General features: G+C 40.8%; 1 protein-coding gene across 4 annotated transcripts in view; it reads left to right on the top strand.

The window, feature by feature from the left end:
* UNK (unk zinc finger) overlaps positions 1-23,772 on the top strand; it is a 66,827-nt gene that overhangs the window by 1,853 nt on the left and 41,202 nt on the right. For all 4 annotated transcript variants that reach the window (XM_075071792.1, XM_032792899.2, XM_032792896.2 and 1 more), the window contains exon 2: positions 21,958-22,167. In XM_075071792.1, coding sequence (XP_074927893.1) covers positions 21,958-22,167 — 210 coding nt within the window. The remainder of the gene's footprint in view (positions 1-21,957; positions 22,168-23,772) is intronic.

Genomic DNA, 23,772 nt, shown 5'->3' with positions numbered 1-23,772 from the left:
GGTGATGGGGGCTATGAGGGTAGAAATAACTGGCAGTTCTTGGACCTCCTCTAAAAATATTAGACTGGAACTCTGCCCTGAGAAGAAAATATCCTTGAATTGTGTTACTTTTCTCTTTAGGGTGCATCGGACCCTGGAAGGAAAAATCAGCAGAATACATTACCCATATCACTAGTGTGTATATTGGTGGACTTTTTCTTGCTAGAAAATAATAGTTTACATTTCCATAGTTCCTTTCATCCAGTGGACCTAATGTGTTTTACAAGCACTGAATCACACAACACTCATGCTGTTACAGGGGAGTAAATTTAGGCATATTAGGGTTAAGTAATCTGCCCTCAAGAAATCACAAAGTCAGTCTGTAGCAGATCTGGGAATAGAATTTAAGAGTCCTAACTCATAGTCACCTCCAATAACCACTAATTTCAATTTCCCAGCTGTAGTCTGAAGGGCACTTGCTGGTGTTTTACAGAGAGCTGCTTGTGCTGGCTCTCCATATTACCAGCCACTTCAACAGATGTAGATCTTAGAATCCTTTGACTCTACTGCAAATGAGGAGAATCTAGCTTAGCCCTCTCTATTAGGACGACTGCTACAAAGGTGGAGGAGAGGAAACGAGCTGTCCTTGGGGACTAGAGGTCACCAGTGGGAGCGAAGCTATCAGTCGTGAGTGGGAGGGGACTGTCCACATGAAAAAGAAATTAGGTAGATAGATGATTATATCCAATATTGTATGGGGAGAAGCAGACCACATGGTTCTTAAGCAAACCCACAAAAGTAGGGGAAAATGGAACCAAGCAGCAAGAAATCACATGCAGTGGAAGAGAAACCCTGGCAACAGGAAAATTGTAGGGGAGAGGAGAAAGGGACCAAGAAGAATGGAGAAGGGGAATGGAAACAACAAAATAGAGCAACATTTGCGTGATTTACTTTTTTCAAAGAGGACAAAAACAGTTGCATAAAAGGCAGCTAAAAATACTTCTGTCTATCCATGCTGTAGTTGACACAGGAATGTTGAGGTGACCTGGAGGATCAGAAGGGAAGTGTGTGTGAAACTACCTCTTAAAATGTGATTCTTACTATAAGAATGAAAATGTATGAACTAGAGCACATCACGTCGTAAACTCTTTTTATGATAGATGGGAACCTATTTTGGTTGCTCTTTGTTATGTGACCATGGTATAAAATTTAAATCTCTTGTTTTACTTTTTTTGTTCCTTTTTGGTTTTGTTTTAGTAAAAGGATGTTATGGTCACAAAATTGTAAATTAAAATAGAATTAATTATCCACATCCTGTGCTGTCCTCTGGGAACAGGGGCGATACAGGAAATCTCTGTCTTAAAGAATTTTGGTTGCGTTTATTAGGAAATGTTCCGATTTCCTTACTGGTATTTTCTCAATTGTTGGCAATATTGATATGTCATCTAATTTACTTTGAACTGTGGTTTTATATCTGGACTGAAGGTCCTTTTTATTTGTTCTAGAGCAACAGCAAAAGGAAACATGAAACAACAATTGTTGCTAATATGCACCTTTTGTTCTACTCTTTTCTTAGTTGACCAGGAGACTTATAAAATCTTAGCTTTGACATTAGTGGCAATTGTAACACATATCTGGAAATGAAGTACATTATTATATGTGCCCATGTTCTTTATTTGAGTGAGAGATCTCATGTTTTTCCTCTGACGATTATTTTTTTTATTCAAATCTCTTAATTTTGGAAATTGCAGAATTCAGATGAATAGCAATTTTATAAGTACCCCACTGGTTTTAAGTTCTCTCTGGGTTTATTTCTTTAGCTGTCACCATGTATGATGGTTCTTTGTGATACTGCTTTAATTGCAAGAGTACAGTAATGTCATTAAGATACCTAACCAGTCTTCAGGTTTCTGCTGGCTGGCTGGATTTGTTGTTTCAATGAAGTGTTTCATGTAACATCTTCGTTGGTCTGGCTTTAGATTGCCATTAGCAGAAGGGAAAAATACTTTTCATGTGTTCTGCCAAACCTCCTGTTTGTTTTGCATTATTTCACATTGTTTCTTATGTTTAACTGGTGTAGTTATCATCTTAGGTACTCACAATCTGCAAATCAGAATAGAGGTTGGGTTTGAAGAAACTGAAGCAAGTGATCAATTGCCTTAGAAAACCAATTATCATATAGTGAAGATTTTGTTTTGACTTAGTCAGCCTAGTTCATTTGGATGTTATTGAGCTCTTTTTAACTGTGTGATAAGTGTTGTGGACTTCTTTATCCCTCTTGTGAAGCCCAGAAAAGTGAAAATGGAGTGATACTTTCTTTGGCACGTGTTCTCACCCAAGTGTTAGATCTTTTGAGAACTTTGCAGATGTGAGTGAGATTTGATGAGACTCATGAATGTATCCGTTCTAGTGTGCTCACATTTATTTTGAACAGTAACCCCTTTTCCAAGCCTACTCCCCCAAGAGAACACCTTGGTTCAGGTCCAGATAATCTGAATGTGTTCTAGCCGAGTTATGAACCCTTTGGGGCATAGATTGTGGGTATATTTTCTCTACAGAGTTAGTACACATTATCTACACTTGAGTTACTCCTTTCAAGTTAGCCTTAGGAATCATTAAAAAGGGGATAGAAAATAAGATGGAGAGTATCTTATTGCCCTTATATAAATCCATGGTACACCCACATCTTGAATACTGCGTACAGATGTGGTCTCCTCATCTCAGAAAAGATATAATGGCAATAGAAAAGGTTCAGAGAAGGGCAACTAAAATTATTAGAGGTTTGGAACAGGTCCCAATGAGGAGAGATTAAAGAGGCTAGGACTTTCCAGCTTGAAAAAGAGGAGACTAAAGGGAGGTATGATAGAGGTATATAAAATCATGAGTGATGTGGAGAAAGTAAATAAGGAAAAGTTATTTACTTGTTCCCATAATACAAGAACTAGGGGCCACCAAATGAAATTAATGGGCAGCAGGTTTAAAACAAATAAAAGAAAGTTCTTCACACAGCACACAGTCAAGTTATGGAACTCCTTGCCTGAGGAGGTTATGAAGGCTAGGACTATAACAGTCTTTAAAAGAGAACTGATAGGTAATAATTGGATATATATCAATCTCCTAGAACTGGAAAGGACCTTGAAAGGTCATCGAGTCCAGCCCCCTGCCTTCACTAGCAGGACCAGTTTTTGTCCCAGATCCCTAAGTGGCCCCCTCAAGGACTGAACTCACAACCCTGGGTTTAGCAGGCCAATGCTCAAACCACTGAGCTATTCCTCCCCTAAAATGAAACACGGTTCATAGAAGGGACCTCAGGAGGTCATCTAGTCCAACCCTCTGCTCAAAGCAAGACCAATCTCTAGACAAATTTTTACTTCAGTGGCCTCCTCAAGGATTGAGCTCACAACCCTGGGTTTAAGCAGGCCAATTCTCAAACCACTAAGCTATCCTTCCATGATAAATTCATGGAGGTTAAGTTCATTAATGGATATTAGCCAGGATGGGTAAAGAAGGGTATCCCTCGCCTCTATTTGTCAGAGGGTGGAGATGGATGGCAGGAGAGAGATCACTTGATCATTGCCTGTTGGGTTCACTCCCTCTGGGGTACCTGGCATTGGCTACTGTCGGTAGACAGGATACTTGGCTAGATGGACCTTTGGTCTGACCAGTACGGCCATTCTTAAGTTCTTGATCAAGTGCAACATTGTAAAATAACACCGCTGTGTTATTTTGTGCCGTGGACAAGCTGCTCTGTCTATACTGGGTCTGCTCTAATCTGACACTAAGATTTCTGGGAGCCTATCCCATGTTCCTTAGCACTAAGTAAGCTGAGTGCACTGTGAGTTGTTTTGCGGTGTATTGTGGGAGAACTAGTCTGCCTTTCTTGGGCTCATAAGAGAATTGGGGGACGGCACTGGATAACTAGCACCGCTCGAGTAGTGCTAGCCTGCATCCACTGTGCATAGTGGTTGTGTGAGAAGCTGATGCCTTGTACACACACAAGCTTTATCTTATACCCGTCTCCTGGCCCAGTTCATAGTAAACTTACGTTAAAAGAATCACTGCACTGGAGTTAAGGGTTTTTGTATGTGGATGGGAGTTGAGTTAGGTGCAACACTGAGTTATAACTCTAGTTAACTTTGCAGTCAAGACAAGCTATGTGCTTTCCATGTATTTGCACAGTGTGAAATCTGATCTCACTATTTTTATGTGGGTTTGGAATTCTTTTGAACAGTTTGGCAAATAATCTTATGTTTAAATTCTTACTCATAAATAATCACATTTTCATTTTTTTACAAGCATACCATTCAAATAAGTTTTTGAAAAAAAGTCTGAAGTGTTTGCAGTGCCTGAGCGCTTAAGATTTAAGACCACGACTCTTATCATTGGGCAGAGATGACAAGGTGAACATGCTGTGTAAATAGTTCTGACTTTATATGCACAAACTGTCTGTTTCTTTAAATATGATTAAAAATCAGTAATGCATTAGATTTATACTTTCAATGAAGTTATTACCTACAGTAGACTTCACACCCTTTAGCTTTATCCTATAAGTGGGTCTGGTTTTTTAAGTCATCCTTTCAGTATGACCAGAAATGTTCTTTACTTACAAGCAGTTTATTTAAAATTGTTTAATTTTTTTTTCAAAAGTTACCTTTTATACTCTTAAAACAAACAGATCTCTAAAAATAATAAAGCATTGGCCTAATTCAGCTCTGTTACACTGGTTACTCCCTTTAAATCAATACAGTTACTCTGGATTTACACTTGTGTCACAGCAGAATTTGTCCATATTTAAAAAGAGACAGGTACATTTTAAAGACAGCTTGCAGCTCACTAATAACTCTTGAGATACCTGGAAGAAACCAAAATGCCTATTGTTATAAAATTTAAAACAAGGAACCACCACACTCTGCTGTATTGTGTTGTCTGTAAATGTCTATTTACATTATTGGGCAAGTACAGGCTGGTTTATTGGCTGACTGAACCTCCTTGAAAGCAATTCCATCATGTATTGTTATTAGGATGTGTGAACAGCAACAGAGAGGTGAAAATGTGAAGTACGGGAGCCGTTGCAAGAAATGCAGCATTCACAATGTATGTTTTCTATAGAAAATGGTTACAGAGACAAGCTGGAAACCAGTAGTCTCTTCTTGACCATATACTCACAGACTTTAAATATAATTAGATGGTTTGGGTTTGTTTGTTTTTGGGGTGGGCGGATGTTTAATGTTTTTAATGTTAAAAACCGCTTGCAACTCCCAATGTCTGTGGTTCGCCGTTCCCAGCCAATGGGAGCTGCGGGAAGTGGCGCCACCGTTTTGGCCGAGAACGGCGAACCGCGGCCACTGGGAGCTGCGAGTGGCTGTACCTGCAGACGCTCAGGTAAACAAAGCGTCTCACGGCCCACCAGGGGCTTACCCTAAACAAGCCGTGAACCAAGTTTGGGAACCCCTGATGCAGGGGAACTTCTGTGTCTTGCTGAGCTCCATTGATTTATGTTGTACTTGTATGCAGCTCCATTGTCTTTAATCACAATATGCGATTGGGGCCTTTGTTTGGAAGACTATAGTTTTCAGAAGATTGACTGATCAATTTTGTCCTTTTGGAAGTCATGTCAACATCTCAAAGTTGTCAGAGAGTTTACATCATGGTGACTGTTGTGTAGGATATGTACTAGTGCTGTGCAGATAATGGAAGTTCCATTTCAGGAAGGATTTCAACATTTTTACATTTGGCTTCATCCTGAAGGAAAATTCTGGGGGAAACATTTTTTGTTTTGACAAAATTAAAATATTATGTTTCATTTCTATTTCATTTTTTTTTTTTACTTTTCTATTACATGATGCAAAAGTAAAAATTAGAAACAAAAAGTTGTTTTGAAACTCCAGAAAAAAAGTTTCATTTAAAAAATGTCAAAACAGTACGTTTTGACATTGCCAGGACTTTTGGTTTCGGTTTTCTTCCAAAATTAAATTCCAGCAAAATTGGCTTGATTTCAAGAAGCTTTTCAGTTTCAACAGAACTGTGTATTGAAATGAAAATGGTTCTATCAATGTTTTTCTGACCAGCTCTAGTATTTACTCTTCTTATATACCCCTTGTAGAGTGAAGGCCAACTTTTATTATAAAGTTTGGCTCATTCTGAATTGTGTGTGTATCTCTCCAGCAAACGTTTTCCCCCCAGCATTTTAGAAAACTTGATAAATCTTCAATCTGCTCTTCGTTCTAAGTATGGCATCAACTTACTTCTCGGTGAGAATGTTTCTCTGTATAGAACTATGACTTAACCTGACCAGTTTTTAATCCTAGGCAATACAAAATCTTTTCAAGAATAGCTTCTCAAAAGCAATTTTATGTGGGCATGTAATAGTAGATTCATAAATTACGATTTTCAAAGAAATTAGCTGGAATATGTATGCAAAAGTCATAGAAAGCCACAGGACAGATTTTTAAAGGAGTTCTTGCCAATTGGAGTAATAATGTTCAAATAATTTCTTTAAATTAATTTTCTAATGCACAGATGTATATAAAAAGGACATATGGTCATCCAAGTCACATTGAAACCATTGGCACCCCAATCTGTAGTGCTTTAGGTGCATGTATTTACAAAATGCTCCTTGCAGTCCTGCTCCTGCTTTACATGCACAGATCCCATCAACTTGAACTCCATCCTCTAGTCCCAATCTCAATTAATGTCTGATTCCTATCCTGTGCTAGCAGGCTATGGAAGATATGGAATTTCCTAACTGCCTTGCCCTGTTCCTTTCTTAGGAACTTGTTTTTGTTTTCAGGTATCAGGAGAGGTGGAGGGTTGCTACAGGCTGGTAGTTTCCCAAACTTTCTGTGTGTACTTTGAACAGTACTAAAATAGTTAACACTGTTGATATTTAAAGTATCACAGTCAGAGTTAACATCCCCTTGAAATGAAAAGGAGCAGTTTACGCTTTTCGTAGAGCTGTGGTTTCAAGCTGTCTTCTGGCTTTTGCAGATATCATTGCCTCACTTGTACTTGGTTCACATTTCTAATTTTTGCCACAATAAGAGCTCTAGTCTTAATTTGTTTTTTAAAAAGAAGAAATCTTAAAATCTGGACCACAATGGTGCAGGTAAAAGTATTGGTTTGCTGAGCAATAGCAAAGTGGCCTAGTTTTAATGTTTTTTAAAAAAGCCACAGACCACCAAAAAACATTGAATAGAATGTGCTTTTTACCAGTACCTGTAGGATGGGAACCTACACAAGTGTCAGAAAGGACCTTCCTAGATTCCTGCAAAAATCTAGGGCCACCCCTTGGAATCGTGATGAGCAAAACTACTAACGACGTTTTGTACAGCTTACTGGTTTATTAAGATTATAATTAATGAGTTTATTTTTCATCCTTTTGTGCCCATAACTCCTATTAAGGTTAATAGGTATTACACACATACAGAGGGGAGAATAGATTCCCACAATAGCACCTGATGATTAATTACAAGAGAATATGAATTAATTATGAAGTCAAGATTATTTTAATGGTTAGGTCTTTTTCTTTTTGATCCAGCTATATTACGTACTAAAGAAGGCTGTCCGTCAATCCATATTCATACACTAAGAGAGCTGGCTTTTCTTGCAACATTCAAAGGACTGTGAAGTATCGGTAAGAACACTTGGATTACCATCACAACAGTGAAATAAACCATGGGTGAACACTCTAGAGCAGTGGTATGCAATCTTTGCAGCATAAGATACCACCCTGGCAACTTTCAATGATCATGAGGGCCACACCTAATTTGCATATACATTTATATTCAATTTTAATCTGAAATAAAGGCACACTTTTGTTATGGAGTGCTGAAAGTGTCCACTGTGCTTTATAAAAACACACAATATGATTTGTGGGTTGCAGGGAAAGGAATATCAATTGAAAGACTGGCACTGCTTCTCTAAAACCAGCTTATTGATAACTGGCTTTACCTTTGTGTTGGCTGTGTGTGATGCAAAATGCAGGTTCATATCTGATAGGTAATCACAGTGTTTTGATTGAAATTCACAGTAGAAAAGATCTGTTCAGAACTGAATACCCATCCAAAGAAGCTACCACAAAACTGACATTCAGCAGGCAAAGAAACAAATTAATACATTGCAGTCACAAACTTGGATTAGACAGAATTGGAGGATTGTAAATCAATCATTTCTTGTGGAGTTTGTCCTCCTTTTCTGGTTCAGTTGAGTATAGGTGTGCAAACAATTTACAAGTCTGTCTATCCATCCATCTCCGGAGGAAATCTCTGAGTCACTGGCTAAAATAATCTTGAAGATTCTTTGTTCATCATTGGGATGATTATTGGTCTTGTATTTCTTAAGAATTTGTTGGTAAATTAGAGCATGAGAAAGGTTGGTCTGCTTACTGTAGATGCCTGTAAAATAGTTTGTAGCTGAATACCAGTCTGTGCTTTGCCACAACTCAGTTATAAGTATCTGAAAACAATATTTATTTGAGGTGGCCTCTGCAAATTCCCACATATAGGATCCTGAGCTTTGGAACTTCTGGAAAACAGAAGTGACATAGTGGTTAACACACTTGTGCCTAGCCTATACCAACTATGTTGGTGCAAGATCAACAGTGGGAGAAAAGCTGTGTAGAAAGATATATTGGAATCAGAGATCATGATTTGCACAACACAGACCTATATCATCTTTTTCATTTGGTCTTTAGTAGACCTTTTTGCCTTGAGCAAATTAATTAAGCACCTGAAGTTAACTGGTAATATGTTTATAAAAGCCTGTAGGCACTCCCCACATGTTTGTTCCAGGCTACAAATATTTAGGGAAAGAACAAACATCTGTAGTCTGCATCCAATTAACTCAAGGTAAAAAATAGTCCAGCGTAAACATACCTTTAATAACCACACTAGAGAAGCATGTTAGCTGGATATTTCTGCTAAACAATCAGTAGTAAAATAGTTAATGATGCTGACATATAAACTGGTGTTCAGATATCATGATGATAAGCAAGGGATGATCTCTAGATAGATAAAATGTTCATGATTAGGTTTCAGGTTACCCATCATTGAAAAGAACAGGTTCCATTCCGACCTCAACTAGAGGCAATGTCTTCAGTATTGGCCTGGTTTTCACCAAGAGCTAGTCTACACTGAAAATTTACATTGGCATAGCTACATCCCTTACGCCTCTGAGAGATGTAATTAAACCAATTTAAGTCTCCATATAGACAGTGCTAGGTTGACAGAAGAATTCTTCCCTCAGCAAGGTGGATTACGTTTGCAGGCCGGAGAACCTTTCCTGTTGCTATAGCAAGGGGTTGTCAACATTTAAAATGCTACAGCAACACAACTGTGCCACTGCAGCTGGACTGCTGTAGCACTTCATTGTAGCCACTACCTACACTGATGGGAGGCGTTCTCCTGTCAGCGTAGGTAATCCACTTCGCCAAGAGGCAGTAGCTAGGTCAATATAATAATTTTTCCATCCACCTGGTGCTGCGTATGTGGGGACTTAGGTTGGTTTAACTGTACTGGGCAGGAGCATGGATTTTTCAGATCCCAACAGACATAACTAAGCTGACCACATTTTCTAGCGTAGACTAGGCCTTACTGTCCAGTTCATAGGCTCAAAAGTGACCCAAACTATCAGGACATTTGGAAAGCTTTTTCAGCTAAACGTTCTGCAGTCTAAAGTGAGGGCCAACCAGCAAGCCAACAGCAGGTTCCTCTGGATTCGGAAAATAAGTCATATTTGAATACATGGTAACTAATGTTATTTTAAGATAACTTTGCTTTTGTTGTAGATAGGTCAATTCATGTTTAAAAACATGTTAGCTAGGGTTGGCCACAACCAACTAACTCATTTTAAAACATTATAAGCCCTGCCTAAATTAGGTGCCAAGTTGTACTTAAAATCATGTTAATTAATATGTATTCAGACATGTCTAGATTGTGCAAAATAAGTCAAACCCAAAGAAACCTAAAGGCAGACTACATGCGGGGTTTTAGCTTGTGCAGAACTGCTTTTAAAGACACTTCTGTTCCGAAATATAACATTGCAGCTATGGTCTAATCTATGCACAGACTTGCACTGGTTTGGTTAAACTGGTATAGTTAAAACAGGGCAAACCCTTGCGAAAGCACTCTTATATCTGTATAAAAATGATTATATTGATGCTTGGCCCTGTAACTTTCAAGCTTATCCAGTATGTCAGATTTAAATAAATTTTAGAATGCCCACACACAAAGTTGCACCAATTTTAACTAAGTTGGTTTAAAATTGTGCAGTTAAACCGGTGCAACTTTGTATGAAGGCCAGGCCTATAGAAAGTGTTCACTGTGAACACAAATCTTCTTCCGTTGGTACCCTATAGGCCCTGGCTTCAGTGCAACTTTAACCCAAGTTTAGCTAGCCAGGCCTGTGTTTATGGGGAAAATGTAGTTTTCAACTGAGTTAGCATAGCATGATTGAAAACCACATCTTTTTGGCCAATCGATATAAAGCTTGGTAGAATGCTTGGCTGTGAACATGATTTGTGCCCCCACAAAATATGCTCAGAACTTGGCTAGTAACAATGGAAGCTAACAGTGTTTTGTTCTTGCCAATGGCTTTTGTTGACACGTGGCTGTCTTCCTGTGAGGGTTTTGGCACATTTTTTTAGGGTTTGGGGTTTTTTTTCTTTTTCAGGATAGACCAGTGGTTCTCAAACTTTCTTATTCCATGCCTCCAGCAACGAACTATGGTTGGATTTAGTGGGGAGACTGTTAAGCGTTTTCTGCACTGACATACAATACGCTACATTAAAAAAAAAAGATTTGTGAAGGTTATTTTTTAAATCATTAAGACATACAGCATATTCTCAATATACTGTGGCAGTTGGCATAGGAAGTGTATGGAAATATGTGAACACTTTACAAAAAATCCACGAGCCTCTAATAAATCCCCTCAACTTTCACCCTTCTTTGTTTTCCCTTAGGCTGGCAGTATTGTCAAGAGCTGGTGGAGGAGGGGAAATATAACAGCTCTGAAATCATATAGCACTGTTTGCAGTGTGACCTCTTTTCAGCTGGTGGTTCAATTTATTTAGGTGATGAAGATACTGAGGCATGTGAAGGTTGTCATCTTGACAGATGCAAGCTTGATAGACTCTCTTTTCTCATATTTCTTCCCCCTCCCATCCTGCATTCACAGTTTGTCTCTTGTTTTCCTAACATTATCCATTTCATTTTCTTTTAGTTTAAATGCTGTATAATCTTTTCAAGGGTTTCAAAACTGCCCCGTCTTCCCCTATGGGGAAGAAAATTGGATAATGCTTATATACTTCAGTGAGAAAGGAGACATTTGTATTTTGTGTAAAGCAGATGCATGGAACAGGGAGAAGTCAAAGGCAGTTCCTGGTCTGGTGCAAAATGGAAAGGTCTGGCTGGCTAACTCTGGTTGTATGGGAAAGTACCACTATATTTAGATTTAGGGGGAGTCCAAAAATAGATTTTCTTGCAAGACTGTAACTGTTTTAGGAAGATTGTTGTGTGTAATGTCTCCCTGCCAACACTTTTGCACCAGTTAGAACTAACATGCCTGTTGCACTGAGACCACAGAGGAATATGAGAAAGAAAACAGTGATGCTGTGTCTGTGAGCAGTAGAAATTGAGGGAGAATACTGGCAAAATCTGCACAGGACTTTCCTTCAAATCATGATGAAAGCTAGCAAGATTTTTCCAAAAACTTATTGTCATTTGGCTTTCAGCTCTGTTAGCCCTGTAGCCTCTATTTTAATACCAGTTTGCACTGTAAAAACACTTGGTTTCAACCTAAGGTGAATTGCATCAATGCAAGTCACATTTTATGCTGCACTTCTCATGCTAGTCTACACTAGAGGTTTCCCCCAGTATAACCACACTGGTGCTCCGTAACTGACAATGCTGTATATCTCATTATTGTCCTAATGTTTGTAGACAGTGTCTTAGCAAGGATTAGTCAAATAATTATCTAATGGCCAGGCTTTCTCTCTGGTATCACAATATTGCAGATGACCCAGCCTCTGTTCTCTAGTGTTCTGTTCCCTAGTGTCTGCAGATGCTGAAAGAATTTTGATTAGGAGGCGTATATGAGGACTGAGACTAGAGAAGAACTTTTGGGAGTGGGGAGGGGCTTACTTCAAGGATTTGAAAGGTGAGGGTTGGGGTGCATGAAAGGAAGATAGGCCTTGGGTTTTTTATGGTGTGGGAAGGAGAAGAGTTTGGAAAGGTGGTTTGCTTGTCTCCTTTGACTTCTAGATTCTTCCACCTCTTCTCACGTCAGTCTTCCTGATTCCCTTGTCCCAACACAGAGACATTTGGCACACCCTCCCTTATTCAGGGCCTGCTCCAAAGCCCACTGAAGTTAGTGGGAGTCTTTCCGTTGATGTTAAAAGGCTTTGGATCAGGCCTTTAATGAGGAATTTAGGGATCACCTGCCTTGATGCGCTACCAGCCCTCTTCCCTGCTTTGAGATCACTCCACCAGGCTTTGGCATGCCTCATTTGTTACACCCGGTGCATACATGATATACTGTAGCATTTGGCAGGCAGTGAATGGTCCTAAGACAGCTGGATCCTGTAATACTGTAAGGTAGAGAGAGGAGTATTGTATAGTGCGGAGGCACACAGCCAAAGGGCAGAAAGAGCTTGGCCAGTCAGCAGATTATAATGAAAGTGGAACAAAGCCCAGGTTTCACTGTATCAATCAGGGCACCGTAAACATAATCAAGTCTTTTCCTGTAAACTGGGACACAAAGTTACCCTACAGTGGCAGGTGAAAGTCCCACATTAGGAAGGAGCAAAGGCCAGGTTTGTGCTAAACAAAACAAAGGCCAGGTGTAAGCTAAAAAGGTAGGTCAGCCCAGCTGTGTCACTCAGAGGTGTGTAAAATCCACACCCCTGAGCAATGTAGTTAAGCCAACCTATCCCTTGGTGTAGACAGCTTTAGGTCAATGAAAAAATTCTTCCAGCTACCCTCGTTCGGGAGGTGGATTAACTACAGTGACGGGAGAACCCCCTCCCATTGCTGTAATGTGTGTCTACACTGAAGCGCTACAGTGGTGCAGCTGCAGTAGCAGTTTAAGTGTAGACATAGCCAAAGTCAGTTAGTCTTTTAGCCTTCTTCCTGTGGAAAGTATTTTCAAATGAATGGAGCATCCAGCCCCACTGGATGTTTCTGATAAGAACATCAGTAATGAAATAGTTAACATTGATATTTAAATTTGTCGTAATTGGACTTTAGACTTAATACTATGTTGAGAGAAATGGGAGAACATCTCACTCTTCTCTGACACAATAACACTTTCCGGTTACATTTTGAAGCCAACATTATAACCAGAAAGACTAGAAATGTAATCTTGTTTCAAATGAAAGCTTATATTGTGCAGAAAACATTGGGGATATAAAAACAAAGAAAGAATAAGAAACTCTTAACTCTTGTAAATATTCAGAAATTCAGCACATGTGGCTTTCCAGTGACCGGGGGGACCATACCAAAGGGAAGTGGGATCTAGTAAAGTACAATAAAATAAAAGATTCCACCCATTCCTGTAAGATTGCCTTTACCATAATGCCACCCACCAAACCACTTGAGAGACTGGAACATCATCACTTTTCTGACACTGATGTTAAATTTCTATTTAAACTTCCTTCAAAGGGCAATGGAGGAGCAGTGATGGCCACCTTTCTAAAACCAAAGGCTTTGAGTGGATGTAAGTCTTGTTATCCCCTCCCCTGGAAGATCGCTATGCTGTTGGATGATCTAGGTACTTGAATTATCTCCACCATTAGCCCTATTTCATAGTATCACCATGTAGCTTTGGCCTGTCAGTAAGGTCTATTTGTTCACCCTGAGAATACATCACATTTCTATAGTGGCTTTCATCTGAGGAACTCAGCATACTTTACAAACATCAAGCCTCACAACAATCTTACAAGCTAGGAAAGTAACTCCATTCACAGATGGGGAAACTGAGAAACAAAGGCTAAGGCCTAAATTTTAAAAAATGTCCATTAATCTTTGATGCCTGAATTTGTTGGTGTCCATATTAAGGCTGCTTTGGCTTGGTGTTTCAGATGTGGAATTCTAGCCTTTTAAGGGCCTTTTCCTGTCTCCACAACTCAAGATTCTTCTGGGTCCCCTCCTTCCATGCTCTGCCCACTAAAATGCTTTTGGCCCAGTCCTGCAAATGCTTAAGCACATGCATAACTTTTGTTACATGTGTAGTCCCATAAACTTAATTATGTCCTTGAAATACACATGTCAAATTCTCTCAAAAAATATATTGTCTAAGTGGTGAGGAAAAACTTGCATGTGTGGGGAAAAGTCATGAAGCCTGCAATTTTTTATGTTTAAGGTTAGCATTAATTTTTGTAAATGCAGAAAATTTATATCTTTTTGAGTTGTGCAGGTACAGGGTAAACAGATATGCTGCTGCCCGATTGATTCAGTCCTTTCAGGCCATATCGTTGACTGATATTGAAGGTGTAGTGTTATGTTAGTAGCGTTCTGAATGGATATGAGCAGGGCTGGATTGTATTTGCCAAGGCCAGAGAAAAAGGTGGTGTCGTAATCGAGACATGATATGATGAGAGCCTAGATGAGGGTTTTAGCAGTGTGGATGTACAGGAAAGACTATTTCTTTGAGCTGGCAAGATTTAGGCCTATCCTAGATGTAAGGAACTTAAGCAGCAGATGAGGCACAGTTAAAGGCCTGAGTGATGAGAGGATGGTGGTGTTGTCCATGGGTGCCAGGTTTGTATAATTTTTGGTGGTGCCCAGAATGGGTCCAAGCAGAGCTGTCCCATCCGTAGGAGTAACCACCCCAGGCCCTCTGTTTTGGAAAGCCCCATGCTTCAGGGCGATGTGGGATCCAGGGTGGCCTGGGAGGTTAGCAGGGGCCCTGGCACCAGCAGCAGCAAGCGACCCGGCCCCAGCCCACCCAGCTCCACTCCATACTGCTGACTCTTGGTGTTTGTTGCTCAGGGGAGGAGGCAGAAGCCAGAAAGAGGCATGGTTTGGGGGAAGGAGTGGAGTGGGGGCGGGAGCAGAGCAGGGGCAGGAAAAGGTGGGGCAGGCTGAGGTTGGGTCACTCGCTGTTGCCAGTGCCAGGCCCCTGCTAACCTCCCAGGCCGCCCTGGACCCCACGTCCCACTCAAGCGTGGGGCCCCCGAAAGCACGGGGCAGTTGCCCTGGTCCATCCTGTGGATGGGATGGCTCGAAAATATAAGCCCAAACATTGGTGGAGCGGGCCCCACAGTCCTGAATATTGGTGGAGCACAAGCACCATAGGCCCATATAACTCGCCGCCTATGGTGTTGTCCACAGTGATAGAAGAAAAGAGGCAGGGGAAAGAGCTTGAGGGGAAGATTAAGAGTTCTGTTTTAGTCATGTTAAGTTTGAGCTAATGACTGGACATCCACTAGGGGATGCTAGAGAGAGAGAGGCTGAGATTTTAGTTGGGAGGAGACAGGCCTGGAGTAAAGTGATAGATCTGAGTGCTTCTATTAAATCTATTAACCCAAACAGTCTGTGAGATTGGACTACAAAGCTGGAGAAGTGTCTAACCCCTCCTCTATATTAGACTATGAACCATGATTGCTCAGCTGTTCTTAAAGTTCTATAAAACAATTTGTGTTAAGAGACCAGTAGCCCCTGACACGGTTAGCCTGGCAATGTGGGTAGCACTGATTTATGTCTGAACTGTGCCTCGAAGCAGGGTTAGCACAATTCAAAAATACATTTAAACATGCTTAAATTTTCTTTCTATGCAAATACTTTATCACTTTAAATTCTGAGTGACTTAAAAAATCTTGCTTTTTGTTTATTTTATAATGAAATGTGCAGTATCTGCATCCCCTGATGTGATTGATCTTGTAGACAAAACTGGTCAGTGCTAGTGTAACCCACACATCTCCTGGGGTGTGGTGTTGTGACCCATCTAGCAGCACTGAGACCACTTAGAGAGAGAGAGAGAGAGATAAAATAAGTCTGCTATACAACATTAGCTAACAGTCAGTTGGTTTTTAGCTCATGTAGTAGAGGCTCATGCACTAAGTTCCAGAGGCCCCAGGTTCGATCCTGTCCCCTGACGACCGGGGTCTGTCAGTGTTACACTAGCTCAGTATAAATGTGATTTGATTTGTCTCTGGAAACTGAATGAAACAGTGTTTAAACTGAGTTTAGAAAGCATGTTCTAGCCTACCCAGAAAACTAAGCTAGAACATGGTTTCCAAGTTCGTTTTAAACATAATCTGGTTTAATTTACGCTGTCTGGCCAAATTCATAGGATCATAGGACTGGAAGGGACCTTGAGAGATCAGCTAATCCAGTCCCCTGCGCTCATGGCAGGATTTAGTATTATCTAGACCAGTGGTTCCCAAATGGAGGTTTGTGAACCCCTGGGGGTTCACAAAATGTTACAGAGAGTTCTCGGGAAAAAATTCTGTAATGGCAGACAGAGCTGTCCCTAGGGATCCCAGGCACCACAGGGCCAGCAGCCCAGAGCCCCGGGGACTTCAAAGAGCTAAGCAGATCAAAGCAAGCATATCTATCACACTGAGGAGATTTAAACTTCAAGACGCCTTATAAGAAATTGAAAGGGAGATGGATTTTTTTTGCTGTTTTTAAAATTAAATAAACAGCTTGTATTTTTTAAATTATTATGAAGAACAAGTTTAAGCTTTGTGTAACCTGCGTTGTTTGCCTGGACTGCTCAAGACCTGAATGTTGTGTAGGAGGAACTCTTTTGAGTTAGCTTCTTTAATACCTTCCTGCTGTTTCACATCTGATACTCCTTGATGAAACCTAGGAGCCTTGTCTTATAACAGGCTTAATCAAAGTGATACAATCTGCAAAAGTGAGATTTTGAAAGAGTGTTGACGTTTTCATAATGTAATAAAATACTATAATGGTAAATAATAGTGTGTAATAAGCATGTCATAAAAACAAATGTTATACCTCCAAGATCACTGCTTTTATACTTTATCCTCAGGTAAAGAAGAAAATCCCTGGAAATATTCATTTTTAGGAGGGGGTTCACGAGACTTGACATTTTAGTGAAAGGGGTACGTGGGTTGTTAAAGTTTGGGAACCACTGATCTGGACCATCTCTAATTATATTAGCCTGAAATATTGCTTTCAGCTGGTTCAGCAACAGTTTCAGTTGGACCCCGTGTCTTGATATACGTTTGTTCTGATGGTCTCTTCCTTGTCCTTCTGCTTGTTTAAAATGAAGGGTGGCTTTATGTGTTTGGTAGGAATGGTAAACAGTAACACCTCAATCAGCAGTCCTTTTGACTCAGTTAGCATTGTTTCTGTTTTATTTATTTTGATTGTGTAAACCCCAAAAAGCATACCACATGCTATCCAAACACAGAGAATAACACAGTCTGTTTCCTGAAGAGCTTTCAATCTAAAAAGGTGTCAGAATGGGACACCACAGATAATGCAAGCAAAGTGGATAGACACATGTCTTATTTGTTCCATGATTGTTTGTTTGTTTCATAAACATAGGGATAGTTTATATGTAAAATGGGGCTAATAATGCTTCCCTACAACAAAGTGGTTTTGTAAAGTTTCTTGAGATCATTGGGTTGGAGATGAGAAATGTGAAGTATCAGGGATTTGGGGCAAAAATCTGTCTAGGGATTGGTCCTGCTTTGAGCAGGGGGTTGGACTGGATCCCTGATATTCTATGATTACTATATTTCCTCTTCCTGCTTGGGAGCATCATTTGGCTGACCCTGTACTAAATAACCGTTAGTTTGACCATCTGTTCTTAAATTTAGGGGTCATTCCAGAGATTCCTTAGCTCTGCCGAGAAATTGTCTAGAGACCATTCTGATAACATGAGGGCTTGGTTTGACACTGTGTTCTCTCTGCAAAGATTCTCAACAGAGACAAAGAGTGCTGTAGTGACTGCTTTGTGAGCTATTCCATCCTGGCTAGTGTGGTCATGTGTTCATGGGCTGCAGAAGAGATGCACATTAGAATACCTGCAATTCAGAATGTCTTTCCAAGCACCTCAAAACAAAGTGGATGTTTTCATCCAGTCTGGTTGAATGGCCTGTTTTTCATATATTACCAGTGGAACCAGATCTTGCTTCCTGGATTAAGACTGTGCATGGCTGTAGGAAGAATTTACCTTTCATTGTGGAGAAAGTGATTTTTAATGTTCCACTGGTCTGAAAAAAACCCCTAGCCTTTGAATTTGCACCAAAACCAGTGATTGAAAGTCTTAGAATTTCCAAGTTATTCTGACAGCCCTTATTAAGCTCTGTTGAGCTGTATTGTGGAAGTGTTTATATGCATTTGATGCACTTGGTATGGAGCTCAGTGGTACATGTTTTCAAGGCTTGCTTTGAAAGTGAGAGATCATTTATTTAATAGACAGTATTAAAGAATGAGTTTCCGATGAAGTCAGTTAGGTGTTAAACACTTTTCTTGTGAACCATTTACTTATGTAATTATCTCTCATTTACATTATCATAAATGCATCTCCAGGGAACTTAGCCAATCATAAAATGCAATTAATTTTGAACTGTGGTTCAGAAACAACCTACTCTCCGGAGACTGAACTCCCTAGTCAGCATATGCATTTTTAAACTTCACTGCTAAACTAAAGCTGTTTAAATTCCTCTCCTCTCCATCTGTTCCATTCTTTATTTTAAAATAATATCAGTGCTCATACACAAGCAAGCTTACATCTAGAAGGCAGGGGTCCTGGGGCCCAGTACTGCAAGGTGCTCAGCTCCCTCAACTCTCATTAATTTCAGTGGAAGTTGAGAGGGTTCAGCGCTTTTCAGAAAGGTCACCTCAGGAACACCTGATCAAAAAGGGACCCTGGTGACTCCGGTCAGCACTGCTGACCAGGCCGTTAAAAGTCCAGTTGCCACGGGGCTGGCAGGCTCCTTACCTGACTCCACGGGCTCCCGGAAGCGGCTGGCATGTCTCTCCAACTCCTTGGTATCGGGACAGCCACAGGGGCTCAGCACGCTGCCCCGTCCCGAGTGCTGGCTCTGCAGCTCCCATTGGCCAGGAGCCAGAGGGATGTCACACCGCTTCTCAGGAGCCCCCTGGAGCCTGTACCCTGAATTCCCTTCCTGATCCTGCACCCCAACCCCTTGCCCCAGCTCTGAGCCCCCTCCTGCACTCCAGACCCCTCAGCCTCAGTCCAGAGCTCTCTCCTGCACCCCAAACCCCTCATCCTTGTCCCCATCCCAGAGCCCGCACCCCGAGCTGGAGCCCTCACCCCCTCCTGTACCCAGCCCTCTGCCCCAAACCAGTGAAAATGAGCAAGTGAGTGAGGGTGGGGGAGAGAAAGTGATGGAGGGGGAATGGAGTGAGTGGGGGCAGGGCCTTGGGGACAGGGCAAGGGTGTTCGATTTTCTGCTATTAGAAAGTTGGCAACCCTATTGCCAACTGTCACAGGCTTGTAGTTTGATATTGGACATATTACCTAGCCTCTCTGCTGCAGTTTCCTAATCTTTAAATTGAGGATAATGTTATTTCACCATTGTGAAGCACTTGGAGATCTGTGGATGAAAAGGGTTATATGCTGCTATGTATTACTATGAAAAGCATTATAGGTATTGGCATTTAAGTGATCATGTTACTTCTCAAATTCTCATAACTAGCATAATTGGTTTTCGCAACCCAGATGAGCAGGCGTCAGTGGACTGTCATTTTTCCCTAAGGCTCATTAGAATGGTACAGCAACTGGGCCTGATAAGCTAAAACTTACATGTTTGATAAGGGTCAGCCCTTTACAAAGAGTGCTTGTTCCTATGATGGCGTGAAATTGTGCTGGGAATAGCTATGTTAGAAAACCTTTCGGGCATGGTGCAGCCTTTCTAGGCAATTGTTTTTCAACACAGTTGTCACGAACCTGGTTGAGGCAGGGATCTCCTCTCAGAGGAGCAGGCCTTTTAAAAAACAAAACAGTCGTAGTCCATAGCACAGTTTCTGAAAATGTTTTTGACTTGCTTTATAACTATATGAAGTCTATAGTTATAACTCTGTTCGGTGTTACAGCCACACTAGCTTGCAAGGGTGTATAAAAATGGTTTTGGACATGATAGAACGCCCTAGAGCCCAATTTTCAGACGTATTGAGCACCCACAACTCTAATAGAAGGCAATGGAATATGTGGGTTCTCGGCACCTCTGAAAATCAGGTCTTAAATGTGTATAGGGCCAAAAGATTTGGAAGTGAATGGTTGGGAAAGTCTTTCACCTTTCTCAGTTGCAAAATCATGCTGTAGAAAACTTCTTGCCAGCAAGATTCTGGCCTCTGAAAATGAAAAGGCTTGGAATATGTTATACATTTCTGAGGCCTCGTCCTTGTTGCGGAAAAGGCTATTTTTGAAATGTGTCAGCCACCATATTTTAAACACACGCGTTTCTTCTTGTACAGATACAGCCTGAGATGATTTTCTTCATCTTCATCTTCAAGCATGTGGTGCATTTCTGTTTATTTAAAATCAACATTAAAAAGACAATAATAATTTAAGAGGGGAGTGAGCCCTTGACAACGTTCAATACTTTTTTATTCTCCTGCCTTATAGTGTATATGTGAATAAACTTCACAATCAATAATTGTTAGATAGCTGAATGAGACCTAATGTAGACACTTTCCTGTGAAGCACATGGTGCTGGCCACTGCTAGAGAGAGGATATTGGGATAGACGTCCCTTAAGCCTGACCCAATAGGGTAATTCTTATGTTCCTAATAAATTTAGCACAGCTACTGAGTTTCGACTAATGTGGTATTTTGAAATAACCTGTATCCAGATCCCAGTCAGATCACTGTGTCAAAGTAAACCATTTTTTAATCCTCTGCTGGCTGTTTTTGAGATTCATTTATTGCTATGTCACTAACGGAGGCTCAGGATCTCTTTAGTTCTGAAGACAGAGAAGACATTCAGATTTTAAAGGGACAATGTTAGGTTGTTTTGGCCTTAAAAATATGTAGGTCTTAAAAGGAAGAAAAATCCAACAAAATAGCCCTTAAAACTCCTGTAAAAATAATGTTTATACTGTTTTACAAAAAATAATTTAAATATCATCTGGGTTTTTTATAGTCCAAATACGGCAACATTTTTCTAGCTAGGGTTTTATCCTGCTAAGTGCGGAGCAGTCATGTGTGATGCTGAGTGCCTTCAACTCCATTACACTTCAAAGTGAGGCTGCTCGGTAGAGTTACCAGTTTTGGTTGGATGTATTCCTGGAGGTTTCATCACATGACATAATCTTTAATTAACGATTAATCTTTAATTCCTGGAGATTGCAGGACAGTCCTGGAGGGTTGGCAACCCTAGTGCTCAGTAGCTGCCAGGGTTGAGTCCTTAATGCAAAAGACCCAGATAGTGAAACTGACTAGTTTTATTTTCACTGTCCAAGCTTTAGGAAAAGCAAGAAGTAACCAGTCAGGACAAATGGAGAAAAATATATCTGTTTTTAAAAACTCTTTCAGCTGTAATAATCTGAGGCATTAAACCTGTCTTTACTGTGTTTTTATTTAATGTGATTTTTAACCTGACTGTATCTCTTTAAGGGAAGAAAAATCTCTTCCCGCTCATACCTTTCAGAGTTAGGGATGGAATTAGGTAGATCTGTATCTAAAAATTCTACTTGCTTACTAAATATTTAACTAGTTCACTAAGCATTCAGACAGCCCTCTTTTAAATGGTACTTAAAAATATAATAGGAAATTCTTTGTTGATTGCAGCTGGTTTTAGCACTGATGTTTGAATTCCAAGTTTGAGTTGAGCAGCCTGGAAACTAATGTCTCCCTGCTTCAGAAAACCAGCAGCTTCCAATCTGTTATTGAGAATTAAAACGGGGGGAGGGTGTGGGAAACACAGCATGCAACCCTGTGATGGATGCTATGTGGTTTGGCATGGCTCTGCAGAGTGAGTGACATGGGCTCTGACCCGTCTCCTTGTTCTAACCTCCTTCGCCTTGATTTCTCCCTGCAGCTACCTGAAGGAGTTCCGCACTGAGCAGTGCCCTCTTTTTGTGCAGCACAAATGCACTCAGCACCGGCCCTATACTTGCTTCCATTGGCACTTTGTCAACCAGCGTCGTCGCAGATCTATCCGCCGTCGGGATGGCACCTTTAACTACAGCCCTGACATTTACTGTACCAAATATGATGAGACCACAGGAATCTGCCCAGAAGGAGATGAGTAAGTAAAGTCTGCTCCTTCCTGCTTTCTGCCAGTCAGCTCTTGGGATCAGTCCAGGTGTTGATTCCAACCAGTGTTTATAGAGACAAGACGCTTCAGCAAAGCAGCTTTTTAAACTTAAGACATACAGAGTAACCTGAGAACAGATGTAAAAGCTGCAGTAGCAACCCTGTATTTCAACCCTAAAGCAGAGGTACTACTTCTGGGACTGAGAGAGAAATTCAGTCTCCATTACCTCTTCAATCCTTGCATCTTCAGCAGAGTTTTGAGGACAACTGGACTGAGAATGGCCATCATGCAAACATCAAACTAGCTCATGTCACTATCAACTTGAGCTGGAATTGAACTGATGGCTGACTGGTGAAAAGCTCTGTGTCCTCTTACCTGTGCCCTTAACCATCCAGCCTCTACTTTTAAAATAATATAACTTAATTACCCTTTACTGATGCCTAGTGACCAGTAATATGTCACTAGAGCCATGGGAGGTACACAAGGTGGAGAAACACTCTAGAATGCCATGTTTTTCCTCATCAATTGTTTGGTAGGTTCTGTTGGAATAGAGAGATATTTTAGAAGATTATTACTTCAGTGTGCTACGGCAGGCATCAGCCATGGCGGAGTGAACATAGAGAATATAGAATCAGAGACAAGATAAACTATAGAGTAATAATAGCATATCCTGACGGTGGTCAAAATGTAGACTGATGCAATTTCAGTTACATTTCATGGTGCCAATATAAACAAAAAAGGTTAGACATATCTGGAAAGTGCAAATTCTGCTTACTGAATAAAGGATAAGGTAAGTGGAAGAGAATGAAACAATCAACCAGACCTGTGGTGTCAGTTTCTGTTCAGATTTTCTCTCATTAGTGGGGTGCTGGATGGGTAGGTAATAGGATATGGAGCCTTTGACCTCCAGATTACTGGTTCATATTTGGCCCAGGTTAGTAGTCAATGAAACCATCTTACTGCTGTTGGTTGGTCCGTATCTTTGGATAGGTCCCACAAGTACATCAACTTCACCTATTTTTCTGGTTCTTTTACATTTCTTAGTGGCAGATTTGTGGATTTTTTTCCCCACTCAGGGTATGACTAAGATGTAGTAGAAAGAAAAAAATAAAGTGTCAGCTAAAATGACAGTGTTCTGTATTTCCTCCCTTGCCCCATGCTCTCCTGTGAGCGGTCTGTCTAGCTATAGATGGACTGGCACAGCCCATGGGCCCTAAAGCAGTACATTGGCAGGAAACCGTGACAGCTAGGAACCTAAATGAAAGGAGAGCTGCAAAGGAAATGTGTGTGCCATGTGATGTCCCTCATTCATCGCTGATACACCAGTAAAGCCTTGAGAGTATTCTTGCTCTTTTCCGGATCCCTGACACTCATTGGTCTATAGCAGTGGTTCCCAAACTGGGGTTTGTGAACCCTGGGGGTTTGCAAAATATTGCAGGGCTTCTCGGGGAAAAAATTCCCTAATGGCAGACAGAGCTGTCCTTAGGGACCCTGGGCAGCCCAGGGCCAGCAGCCCAGAGCCTCTGGACTTCCAAGAGCTAAGCAGATCAAAGCAAGCATATTGGTCACACTGAGGAGATTTAAACTTCAGGAGTC

The sequence above is a fragment of the Chelonoidis abingdonii genome, chromosome 13 (genome assembly GCF_003597395.2).
Source record: "Chelonoidis abingdonii isolate Lonesome George chromosome 13, CheloAbing_2.0, whole genome shotgun sequence".
Lineage (NCBI taxonomy): Eukaryota > Metazoa > Chordata > Testudines > Testudinidae > Chelonoidis > Chelonoidis abingdonii.
Note: the sequence above shows the minus strand (reverse complement) of the source record. Positions and strands in the feature narration are given on the sequence as shown.